The 11,137-nt window shown below is 50.1% G+C and overlaps 3 protein-coding genes across 3 annotated transcripts; all 3 read left to right on the forward strand.

The window, feature by feature from the left end:
- Positions 1–165: 165 nt before the first annotated feature.
- Rsph3 (Radial spoke head protein 3) lies at positions 166–2,951 on the forward strand. The gene is made up of 8 exons (XM_076897125.1): positions 166–944; positions 1,046–1,127; positions 1,201–1,374; positions 1,464–1,592; positions 1,662–1,865; positions 1,961–2,123; positions 2,333–2,419; positions 2,770–2,951. The coding sequence occupies exons 1-8, from the start codon at positions 166–168 to the stop codon at positions 2,946–2,948; spliced, it is 1,797 nt and encodes a 598-aa protein (XP_076753240.1). The 3' UTR covers positions 2,949–2,951.
- Positions 2,952–7,604: 4,653 nt separating this feature from the next.
- Prdm13 (PR/SET domain 13) lies at positions 7,605–9,189 on the forward strand. Its single transcript, XM_076897310.1, has 4 exons — positions 7,605–7,811; positions 7,879–8,128; positions 8,218–8,830; positions 8,955–9,189. Exons 1-4 carry the CDS (start codon positions 7,605–7,607, stop codon positions 9,187–9,189), a joined length of 1,305 nt encoding a protein of 434 aa, XP_076753425.1.
- Positions 9,190–10,025: 836 nt separating this feature from the next.
- On the forward strand, positions 10,026–11,111 carry Atpsyndelta (ATP synthase, delta subunit). The gene is made up of 4 exons (XM_076897196.1): positions 10,026–10,169; positions 10,361–10,492; positions 10,566–10,763; positions 10,843–11,111. The coding sequence occupies exons 2-4, from the start codon at positions 10,370–10,372 to the stop codon at positions 11,008–11,010; spliced, it is 489 nt and encodes a 162-aa protein (XP_076753311.1). The 5' UTR covers positions 10,026–10,169; positions 10,361–10,369; the 3' UTR covers positions 11,011–11,111.
- Positions 11,112–11,137: the final 26 nt, after the last annotated feature.

The raw sequence follows: 11,137 nt of genomic DNA on the forward strand, positions 1-11,137 counted from the left end.
GGTTAGCGGATAGCGTGACCACCCGCGCGAGCTGCCCTTCTTCTTCTCCTCTCGCGACCCGTTTCCACCTCGAGGTAACTCGACCACGAACCGAGCTTCCGGCGCGAAAATGCGCGGCAGAGTCGACTACGAGACTGGCTGAGAGAAGAACGGAGAGGGTGCGACATGCCAGCTGGGATTTCCGCGTTGTTCGCGTCAACCGCCAACGGCGGGGATCCGTTCGGTGTCCAGCGGAGGAACGATCCACGGGCGTTCGCGATCCTGCGAAACGACGGATTCGAGGCGAATCTACCGCTTCTACATCTGAACGGGAAGAACGGGACGGGGAACGATCGCCCTGAGAGCAACGCTGGGAACGATCTCCTCGAACGGAGATCCCGCGTCAGCAAGTCGAACGAGCATCTGGTCCAAGCCGGGCTGCAGTCGAACCAAACGAATCCAGTGAATTGGAGGGAGCCGCGCAGTAAAAGTCAGGACAGCTCGCGTTCGCCGGAGAAAATACCAACGATCAAGCCGAGCGTCCGTTTGTCCACCGAAGACTTCAACCAGGTGCTGAACGCGAGGCTGAAGAAGCTTCAGGAACAGGAGAGGGAGGAGCAGCGGAGGAGCGCGAGGAAGGGTAAATCGTGTCGAAAGAAACCGTTCGTCACCACGGTGAAGACGGGAGAGTTTCTGATGCCGCCGCCGGAGGTGGCAGCCCTCCTCGGCATCCCTGCGAGCACGAACGACGCCGACGAGACGGCCACGGATGGTTCTACACTCCGTTCCAAGTTCAAATCGCTCGCCTCGATGGCCAAGAAGCCGGAAGTGCGTCACAGCAGCCACAACGCCAGGTGCCCGGCTGCCGTCAAGGCCACCGTCGACTTCACCCTCGGAATGATGAACGCTACCGCTATGGCTGCCGCGACCTTGGACGAGAAACCGAGGATCGCCAAGAGGTACGAGTCAACCGGGACGAAGCGAGTGTTCGAACGATTCGTTGGCGCTTGTCCAAATTATTCTGATACCGTCGTTAATATCGAGTATCGTTTCCTTCGTGTTCCAGCGATCAACCGATTCCCTTCGGGAATATCATGTTTGATCGCCGCGTTGTTCGGGGAAGCACGTTCGCCGCTCCTCCTCTTCTCGTAAGTAACAAACGACGACGAGAATATTGTCGTTCGCGCGGAAAGGAATTACTTAATCGCGCGTTCGCTTCAGATCGATGGAGAACAATCGATAGCGGCACGGCAAGCGGAAGCAAGAAGGAGGAACTTGGCGAGGAAACGTGCCCAGGCGCAACTGAGCAAATCTCTGGTCGCCAGAGCCGGTTCACCGCCGCCGGTACCGGGTCGTAAACACGAACCGGTGCAAACGGAAGTCTACCTCGAGGAGGTACGCTATACGTCTCTACTTTTCGGTAGATACGCTCTCGAACGATCTCGATTAGTAACGTTCTCGTTATCTACCACCATCCGCGACAGCTGCTCGACAAACCGGAGGAAGCTGAGGCCGCGACACAGACAGACTATTTCTTGGACAGACCAGCGACGCCGAGGCACTGTCCGGTGAAAGTTGGCGAGGACGCCTGCACGCAAATCGAGCCCGGCGACGTAAGCGATCGAACCGTATCGAGCGTCGATTCGGCCGGTGTAAACACGGGAAACACTCGTTGCTTTCAGCTGTTCGACTTTGACTTCGAGGTGCAACCGATACTCGAGGTGCTCGTCGGGAAAACGATGGAGCAGGCGTTGATCGAGGTCCTCGAAGAGGAGGAGATCGCGGCGCTGCGAGAGCAGCAACGAAAGTTCGTGGAGTTGCGCGCCGCGGAGAGAGCGGAAGCGCGACGATTGGAGGAGCAAGAACGGAGGCTGAGGGAGGAAAAGGTTTCGATCTAGCTACTACTAGTTACGAACGTGCGTTACAATCGTTCCGTTGCATCGTACATTAACGGGGAGGGGGCGGAATTGTTCTCGCGCAGGATCAACGATTGAAACAACACGAGGAGGCGATGATCGCTCGACAGGAAACGGAGGAACGAGTGGCGGCGGCCACTCTTCTAACGGGGTACATCGCGGAACTTCTTCCAGCGGTGCTAGAGGGGCTTAAGACGTCCGGCTTCCTGTTGGACGAGATCAAGGCTGGTTCGTGAACACGCAAGAACACTGCTACTTTTTGTGAATTAGTTAGTCAGAAAGGTTTATCAATTTTTCTTCATTTATACCCCCTTCTATACGATCCGATTACGAGGGAAACGTGCGACATCGTACGTTTCACCGTCTGGTTTCACAAGGTCTTTCCAATTGATCGAGGTTAATCGACGCGAAACAATCGGGAACGTTTCTTTTCGCAGACGTCGAGGGCGGCTTCGTGCCCTGGTTGATGAGGGAGGTTAAAAAAGAAATGGGCAACGTGATCGAGAGCAGGGAGCTACTGATGGGTAAATATAAACTAAAATAGTAGGTGACGAGCGTTTTCAGCCGCGTACGACTCGACTCGGAATTTATAGAGGTGTCGATAACACCGGAGCGAAATAGCCTCCGACCGTCCATTCGTAATAAGAAGCTTTATGCCGTCCATTATGGTTCTTTAGAAAGCAGAGAAAGGCTAACTCGAAACGAATTACCGTAATCTCCAGGTACAATTATCGACGACCGTGGTCTGGTGCAACGCCAGCAACGTCGCGATGCCCTGCGAGGCCTTTCCCTCCTGCCGGACGAATTATAAATAATAACCCCTACGATCGACCTACGCTCGCCTCGTCTAGTCTCTGATCTATCCTCCTTTCAGAGATCGTCAAAGAGATTCTGGAGAATCGCGCTGAAACGTACAGAAAACTCGGCGAGGAGTACGACGCCTCCAGAAGAGGAAGCGGAAGACCGCCGATGGACCATCTGGAGGACGGTGGCAGCGATCCGAATTTCGTCAACTATCGACCGCCCGTCATCGAGAATTCGGACGCGATGTAGCGAGTCCCGGATTCCTAAAAAAAAAAAAGGAAAAAAAATGTAAGTTAAGTAAAAAATTAATCGAGAAAACGAGCTTCGACCCACCTTTCGACGCCGAACGGAGAAACGAGCGTATCATAGTTAGCTTTTGGATTTAGAAACACCTTCACCAGCACCCGATCGTTCCCCAGACCAGTGGCTTCTACGTTAAGCAGTGTACACAGCTGCGAAACAAATCCATCTCCTCCGGTTGCGCCCTGTGACAGGTCATCGCCGCGTGTTCGATCCCCATGGCAAACACTGATCACCATTCCACGACCGCGTCCCATAAAAGACCTATACCAAATTCGTTCTTAATTTCTCTACCTTTCGACGCAAACATCTCGATCGAAGCTGAAAAATGCACCACGATTCTCGTTAACTCTGTTTCCCTTCAACTCTTTCGCAGGTATCAACTCTCCTGCGGTGGTATCGGGAGGACGAAGAAAGAAGGAAAGAATTTTCCAATCGACAACTGTACGGATCGCGAAAGATCCACGATAGCACGATAACAGACACGGAAATAAACGAAACCTTTAATATTCATATCCGACTTATTTTTCTTTCCTTATCTGATACAGCATAGAAATCGTCGGTTTTGTTGGTACACCGCGAAAGTAAAAAACCTGTCCGGCTCGATCAGGATTAGATCGATCACAATGGGATGAGGTTTCACGGTGAATCGAGATCGGCACAGTTTTAAAAAGCCGACCACCCACCCTGTTAAATCGTGCACCCTTTCGAGCCGTAAACGACAAGGTGAGGGGGGAGACCATATTGTATTGGATTAAATTAAGCTGCCGGGGTTCGTCTCGATGTGCACGGAACTTGTGTGCCAAGTGAATCGTGTTTTTTCGAGAGATTCAAGGGAGGGGTTGATCGCTCGCAGAGGGTTCCACGTTCCGTTTCGTCGTGCGATCCGTGTCACCTGCATCCCCGTGCGATTCTCTTCTCCATCAAACGAACCGTCCTACCGTTTTTCGCGATCGAACGAAACGAAATGAGACGAGACGAGACGGGACGAGACGAGGACGAAACCGGGCTCTTTCTCGTGTTTGAACGAATTGACTCTTAAAATCGAGTAAACAGTAGGCAATGATTAAAGAGGAACCCGACCGCCAGGGTTGCGGTATACTCTCTGCCACGGGGTAGCAACATTCGAGCGGCACGTGTCGCGTTACAAACCACTCGACGTCGAGAGACAGGAGCAATATGTCGACGGCACGTGACCGAACGAGCTAAATTTTCACCACGATAACGCGCGCATAATTAAACAGCTATCGGGGGATGCGACGCGATTTCAACCGAAATCTATAGAAAGTAACACGCGACACGAGTCGGTTCCTCGCGAATATTAATAATACATGAGCGCCAGTGTCTCGTCGGGAGAGCTATTTTAGGGGGCGTACTTTTGACACTTGCAGAACCGAGACGAATCACCTTTATGGTCACCTCCCCGCAAAGTCGACCATAACTCAGCCTTCACCCTGCAACATCCACCGTGGTTACGCGGTTACATAGAATCTCGTAAAAGGGCGCTGAACAATAAGATTTGTTACGTCTCTCCGTGTCTGCGCTTTCGATGTTGTTACCCTACTCTCTCTCTCTCTCTCTCTCTCTCTCTCTCTCTCTCTCTCTTTCTCTCTCCATCTATCTATCTATCTATCTCTCTCTCTTTCATTTTTTTACCTAAAGTTAAAGTTAACTCAAGTTTCGCAAACGAAACGAAACGAAACGAGCCGGTGCGTTTCATCGTCGAGGAGGAAAAAAAGATTCGAAGCGAAAAACAGGGTGTTTTCGTAGCAGGCTTACTTTGAGCATCGCACGAGGGACGAGCGATAATACGTAGATGATAATCGCGATATTAATAACGCATTGGGAAGCGCGCACATGCGTGCAAGGGCCCATTGGTCACGGCGGAACACTTGCTCGTTGGCTGACTCGCGGTTCTCTCTCAATGCACCCTGATTTTAGAAAGAGACAACGGCGGAGGGTGGGACCCCAAATGGGACCCCGTCGAATACAGGCGAAACTAGAAGCAGAAAGAGACTTTCTCCGAGAGACGCGCGCACACCCGCGTACGTACGATAACTGTTCTCTTCGTCGTACGGAAACAAGGTGGTTCGAGCAGATTTTCTATTTATTTTTTTCTCGTTTCTTTGACGTAGGGTCGCGAATTAGGCAGAGGCGTGGGTAGTTTTGCGCGAGCTTCGCTCGAGTTTCGAGAGACCAGAAGAGGGGTTGGTACGGGGGCGCGATGGATGGTGCAGCTTGTGAACACTCGTGTCATTCCCTGGTCCCCGGCACCATTCACCCTTGATGAATCACTTCACCCGTGCAGAAGAGAGTAGGAACCGAGTAGGAACCGAGTAGGAACCGTACCCTTCTCCTGGTTCTCCTTTCTTCAGACCACTTCGATACCTATACCTCGCGATGTTAATGCATCCCGGTTTAAAATGTTACACGCATTACCCACGGTAATACGATAATGCCGACGGTTTATCGCGAGCTTTCGACGATTTCTCGATCTTTACCCGGAACGAAAATCGCCGTAACGACGCTAAAAGTCGTTAAAGCAGTATTAGATAAACGATCGGAGAGCCGCACGGTACTAGCAATTAGCGCAACGGATACCTGCAACTACGTAACTGCGAGCTCGGTGCGCCAAAGATTATAAACGGGTCATTAGGCTCGCGGAAGATCCTTCGGAAGCAACGTTGCGTGGAAAGGGCGAGGAAAGAGCCCGCGATTTAGAGTGGCGAGTAAAAAGGAATCCTCCAATTCTCACCCGAAATTCTAACCGTGCCTCGAGTCACGTACACCCGTGTACGCGTGAATTTATTATACCATCCCGTGGCCGAGTTCCCCGCGCCCAGAGAGAGAGTAGATCGGGCTGGACGATTAGGCAAATCGTTTCGCTATCGTTCGATCGCGAGCTACGCGAGCACTACGCTCACGAGAAGAATCAGCCACTTAATTTCCTAATCAACCGTTGATTCAGATGCACCTTTCGGCAGCGTCCCCCCCGCGTCCCGCGAGCCTTTCGAACGGGAGCCACACGTTCGTAGCTCGCAGCTGAGCCAAACAATGTCCTTTCACATGAGGCTTTTATAGCCCCATCGAACACCCAGCGACCGTGCGCTCCTCGGCTCCTGGTGACGGCTGCGCAACCTGCGCGTGCCACGCGCTCCTCGTCCTCGTCCTCGTCCTCCTCGAATCGTACCCGATCGGCGCGCCGAGAACGCGTGGAAGAAGGACACGAGGAGGAATCCGACCAGTGCGAATAGCTAAGTTCGGTATATATTACAGATGGACGGCTAGGTAGGAAGGTGGATAGGTAATTAGGTAGAAGTGGACGCGGTTACGAGATACTTTTACCACTCGATAACTTCTCCACGCGCCACTGCACCTGAAAAACATGCAACCCATGAATAAGGTATTGAATGGTTCCAGACAATCCGGCGCCAAACGCGGCCAACCTTCAACGAGCAAGACGACCGCTAACCTCGAACCTTTACAATTCCTCGGCCAAAAACGAATGCTACGGGGAAGGACGCGCTCCGTCACGCATCCACGACTGCGTACCTGCAGCGACAAGTTCAATTAGTAGCACTTTCGGTAATACGGGATACTTTATTGTACCCGAGTTGCTCCGAGATCGAGCAATCGGCCAAAGCAATAAAAACAACTCATGCGCGCCGACGGCCCGTTACGCGCAAATGATTTTTAACTTAAGCCGTTACCGAAACCGAGCTTCGGCTACCCGATCGGCTTCACCCATCAAAAATGTCACGGGCCGATAACCATTAGCTTCCTCCGTGAACAGTGTCAACCGACCCGAGCGGTTCACCGACAATTTCCCCGTTTTACGTTTCTCCTACCGTTTATTTAGCTTCTTAACGCGTTTTCCGTTATTGCGCGCATATCGATTATCGCGGTTATCGCGAACCCCGCGTAATCCGCGATGGGACTATTAGCCCATCGCTATATCGTCATCTGTACAACAAGGGGAGAGATTCGAAGAAAAGACGTTGCGCACCTTGCGCGCAAATTTTGGAATCATCGAAACCCCGAAAAACGCCTCCCAGTTAACCGCATTAAACCACACCTCCACCCCTGGTAAGCTGGTGATTGGTGGTACCGCATCAGGATTCGAGAATCGCAACCACCGAGGGCGGGAAGGAAGGGAGACGATAGGCACCGACGACTTTACCCTCGGCCCCCGACTCTTTAAACACAATTATACACGTACACTCGCTACGCGAGAAGATTCGGGTGTAACTGTGGAGGGGGGGCAAGTAACTAACCCCCTAGTAGTCAATTTGGGGAACGAGCCCTCCAAATATATTTAAGCCACGTGCGGAATACAGGTCGCACTCAGTTGACACCTCGACCTCGGCTGTTACCGCAGTCATCAACAGAAATCTTAATCGTGGTCATTCGCGAATCGAGACGTTTGTGTTACCCGTGAATCTCGCTATTTTTCCTCTTTTTTAATATAAATAAAAGTGTCGAACGGAAAGTGGCTGGATAGATCGACGATATACGGATTGGCATGGTCGTCAAGATTCGCTAACGATTCGAGTGGAATTTGGTCGTTTGATCGGATAAAGAGGAACCGAAGAAGAAGACGTCCAAATGGAGTCGACCAGCACGATCGTCTACCCTATGATCACCGAGAACGCACTGATGATAGGCATCGAAGCGTTCGAGAGGACGTCGTTGACGCAAGGGTGCTTCGACAGGCCGATAGTTCGAGCCGCGAGGCTCCTCAACAGAGACTCCTCGACAGAGGTGATCGACGTGAACAAACTGTCCCCGAAGAGTACATCGGTGATTCGATATGTACGTACGAACGAAATGGATTTAGTACCAATTTGAATAAAAACTAAATTCGATCGATCGATTACAGGTGGAGGTCGCCGACACGGATGGTCGGCTGTACTGCGTGGACGGTCTCGTGAGCACGTCTTGCTGGTTAAAAGTCGTCACGCTCGCAAAGGATTGCCAGAGCTGCAACGTTCTCCTGATGACTACCGACAAGGGGGTGATACTGAAGACGATAAGAAGCGTAGCGCCAGGCGAGCCGCTGTTGATGTGGTTCACCGAGAATATCCTAGCCATGCTGAACATGCCATTTTTAACGCCGTCCAATATCCAAGGTAACCAATCGATGCGACTAAAATGGAGAGAGATTTTTTTCCAGTTAGAATCGACGAGATATTTATTGCCTTTCTTCGATCGATCGCAGGTCAGAATCGCTACATTTGCCACATCTGTAACAACCTGTTCGAGTATCCGAATCCCTTGAAGATTCACTTGGCCCTGAAGTGCGATCGACTGGACACCAATCACCTCTGGACGGTGCTAGCGAAAGAGTTCAGTTTGTACCCGAGGACGAGCTTGTCCCTAAGCCTGTTCCCCCAGTCAACGTTCAAATTTCAACTGACCAGATCCCAGCAGAGCTCGCCCACCGGAATATCGCCGATCATAGTGGAGACCATGGACACCAACGCTCCTCTGACCAGCGACAATTCGCCCCGTTCCTCCGATCAAGCCTCCTCCCCTGCCTCGTTCAATCAACTCTCCCCGAATTCCTCGACCCAAGTGTCCCCCGTGAGGAAGGACTTAGCGTACAGACAATCCGCGTTCAAACCATACGCGAACCAGAGCAACGTGTTCGCGAACGAGCCCGTGTTAACGTCGTACAACGTCCAAACGAGCGCCGCGCCGATCGCCACCGACGTCCACGCCGCTCAGATGGAGACGATAGTGAGCAACCTCGGCAAATCGAAACAGGGACACCTCTGCATCTACTGCGGGAAAGTTTACTCGAGGAAGTACGGACTGAAAATTCATATCAGGTAAGTTGACGGTCCGTGCCGAGTACCAGTTCCGATCTCTCTCTCTCTCTCTCTCTCTCTCTCTCTCTCTCTCTCTCTCTCTCTGTCCAACTCGACTCTCATTCTTCATTCTCTACGATTGCAGAACTCACACAGGCTACAAACCGTTGAAGTGTAAATTCTGCCTGCGACCGTTCGGTGATCCCAGCAATCTGAACAAGCACGTGCGATTGCACGCGGACGGCGAGACGCCGTACAGATGCGAGCTGTGCGGCAAAGTTTTGGTCAGACGGAGGGACCTCGAGAGGCACGTCAGATCGAGACATCAAGAGAACGTGGACCAAACTTCTGACACGTCGTCCGATGGAATCGATGCTTGACTCGAAGATCCTCGACCCTAAAAGAAGCAATTTTTCAGATAACAACTACTTCGTTCGGTCGAACAACCGTATCGAAGGGAACACGATTGTCTTTGACGATCAAAGATAGCTTGTTCGTAATCGCGAACGAGGTTGCCCGCGAGATCGAATATCGCGTCCATCTCGTTTGAGTATACCATCGGTCAGGACCAACTACGTATAATGGAAGTCAGCCGGACAAGCTGAACGACTCCTTTTAATACTCGCGAACAGTTTAGTGATCGAAATCTGAATTATTTTTCTAAAACAAGCGGCGAGACTGTAAATACGTGCTCCATTGAAGCAAGGAAGCTTGCGTCGTACGCGGTGCTCGACGAAATGTGTACATAGGGGGAAAGAAAAAAAAAAAGAGGGCCAGGCGTGGAACGATAGTACGCACCGGCAATATTCTTTTTACGAAAAATCGACGAGTTACTACGAAAGAACGAATTGTATGATAAGTATAATTACAGCTGAGCTGTAATTGCGTTGATCATCGGTCAATGAACTTTGATTAAAAAGTGCGCTTTAACATTTTTTAAATAAGATTATCGTTATCCTAGTGTGTAATTGAGATATATTAAAATAAAACTGTTGTTTCACAATTCACCTGTGCCGTGTTTCCACCCTTCCGTCTTGACCTGCAAAGATGTAACAGCAACGTTGCCCCGATACTCGTGACTTCTTTTGCTGAAGCGTCGAGAGTCCTGAAGATCGGTTTCGAGTGAAACAGTTGCTTAGAAGACTCAGTTCCGCGGACTTTTGTTCAAACGAAACGATGCGGGACACAGAAGAGGACGCTGCTGGAGCATCTTCCCGATGGTAACGCCATCACGAGGACGATCACGGAAACCTCGTTGTCTGTATTACAGGATTGGCGTTCCACCCAGCTGTAGTGACCGATACCTACAAAAATTGCTATAACATAACTATTGTGCAAAAGGTATTTAAATAAACCTAGGGTAAGTTTGTTAAACTTACGGTTTAAAAGAGCTGAACTGTGTTTAGCTGTCTCTCCATATAATTTATCGATACAACGCGTACATATCTAGAAGAACGGAGTCGCATGTATAGTTCGGACTGTGATGTAACCAGCTCTTGTTCCTTCTTCTTAAATTGATCAAATTTTACAGAAAATTTCTTTTAATCGCAGCATATCGAAATGGCCACCCTCGCGCGCAGTTTACGTCCTTATTTGAGGTACGTTCGTAATCAAAGAAGAACCTTTGCCGATGCACCACCCGTTAGCGATCAGATGAAGTTTACATTCGCTGGAGCTAATCAGGTATATAAATCAATGCCTGTGTGTACGTACTATCGAGATGTATAAATATAAGTGTGTAATCAAATTGTTACAGGTATTCTACGATGAAACTGTAATCAAACAAGTGGACGTACCATCCTTTTCCGGTTCTTTTGGTATTTTACCAAAACACGTGCCCACCTTGGCTGTATTAAAACCTGGTGTAGTCACAGTGTACGAAGAAGATGGAGGAGTGAAAAAAATTTTTGTTTCCTCAGGAACGGTTACTATAAACGAGAACAACACTGTACAGGTATACGTCGGATATATTGCGTCGCCTAAATAAGAAGTAACTAATATCTATGTTATTATCTTGGACATATTGAACTCAGGTTTTGGCAGAGGAAGCGCATCCTTTAGAGAATCTTGACGGTTCCGCAGCTAGAGACCTTCTTAGTAAAGCTCAGCAACAACTTTCAGCTGCATCATCAGAGAAAGACAGAGCAGAAGCAACCATTGCGGTCGAAGTTGCAGAAGCCCTGGTACAAGCTTTACAATAGACATCGCGTACACGTTACAAATATCATCCCCCGTATCGTTAAATTTTTTTAGGACATGTATCTACCATATTTCTGTCGTGCTCCTATGTGAAGATACAATAGTCTCGTCACGTAAAAAAAGAGAATA

This window comes from Xylocopa sonorina, chromosome 6 (assembly GCF_050948175.1).
Source record: "Xylocopa sonorina isolate GNS202 chromosome 6, iyXylSono1_principal, whole genome shotgun sequence".
NCBI classification, from domain to species: Eukaryota; Metazoa; Arthropoda; class Insecta; order Hymenoptera; family Apidae; genus Xylocopa; species Xylocopa sonorina.

What these genes read in the sequence shown, in the direction of transcription:
- Rsph3 (XM_076897125.1), top strand. Translation starts at nt 166, where the DNA reads ATGCCAGCTGGGATTTCCGCGTTGTTCGCGTCAACCGCCAACGGCGGG. An exon ending in CGGAAGTCTACCTCGAGGAG is followed by an intron (nt 1,375 to 1,463) that starts GTACGCTATACG and finishes CATCCGCGACAG; the next exon opens with CTGCTCGACAAACCGGAGGA. An exon ending in GTTGGACGAGATCAAGGCTG is followed by an intron (nt 2,124 to 2,332) that starts GTTCGTGAACAC and finishes TTCTTTTCGCAG; the next exon opens with ACGTCGAGGGCGGCTTCGTG.
- Prdm13 (XM_076897310.1), top strand. Translation starts at nt 7,605, where the DNA reads ATGGAGTCGACCAGCACGATCGTCTACCCTATGATCACCGAGAACGCA. An exon ending in AACGCCGTCCAATATCCAAG is followed by an intron (nt 8,129 to 8,217) that starts GTAACCAATCGA and finishes GATCGATCGCAG; the next exon opens with GTCAGAATCGCTACATTTGC. An exon ending in GGACTGAAAATTCATATCAG is followed by an intron (nt 8,831 to 8,954) that starts GTAAGTTGACGG and finishes CTACGATTGCAG; the next exon opens with AACTCACACAGGCTACAAAC.
- Atpsyndelta (XM_076897196.1), top strand. Translation starts at nt 10,370, where the DNA reads ATGGCCACCCTCGCGCGCAGTTTACGTCCTTATTTGAGGTACGTTCGT. An exon ending in CATTCGCTGGAGCTAATCAG is followed by an intron (nt 10,493 to 10,565) that starts GTATATAAATCA and finishes AAATTGTTACAG; the next exon opens with GTATTCTACGATGAAACTGT. An exon ending in ACGAGAACAACACTGTACAG is followed by an intron (nt 10,764 to 10,842) that starts GTATACGTCGGA and finishes TATTGAACTCAG; the next exon opens with GTTTTGGCAGAGGAAGCGCA.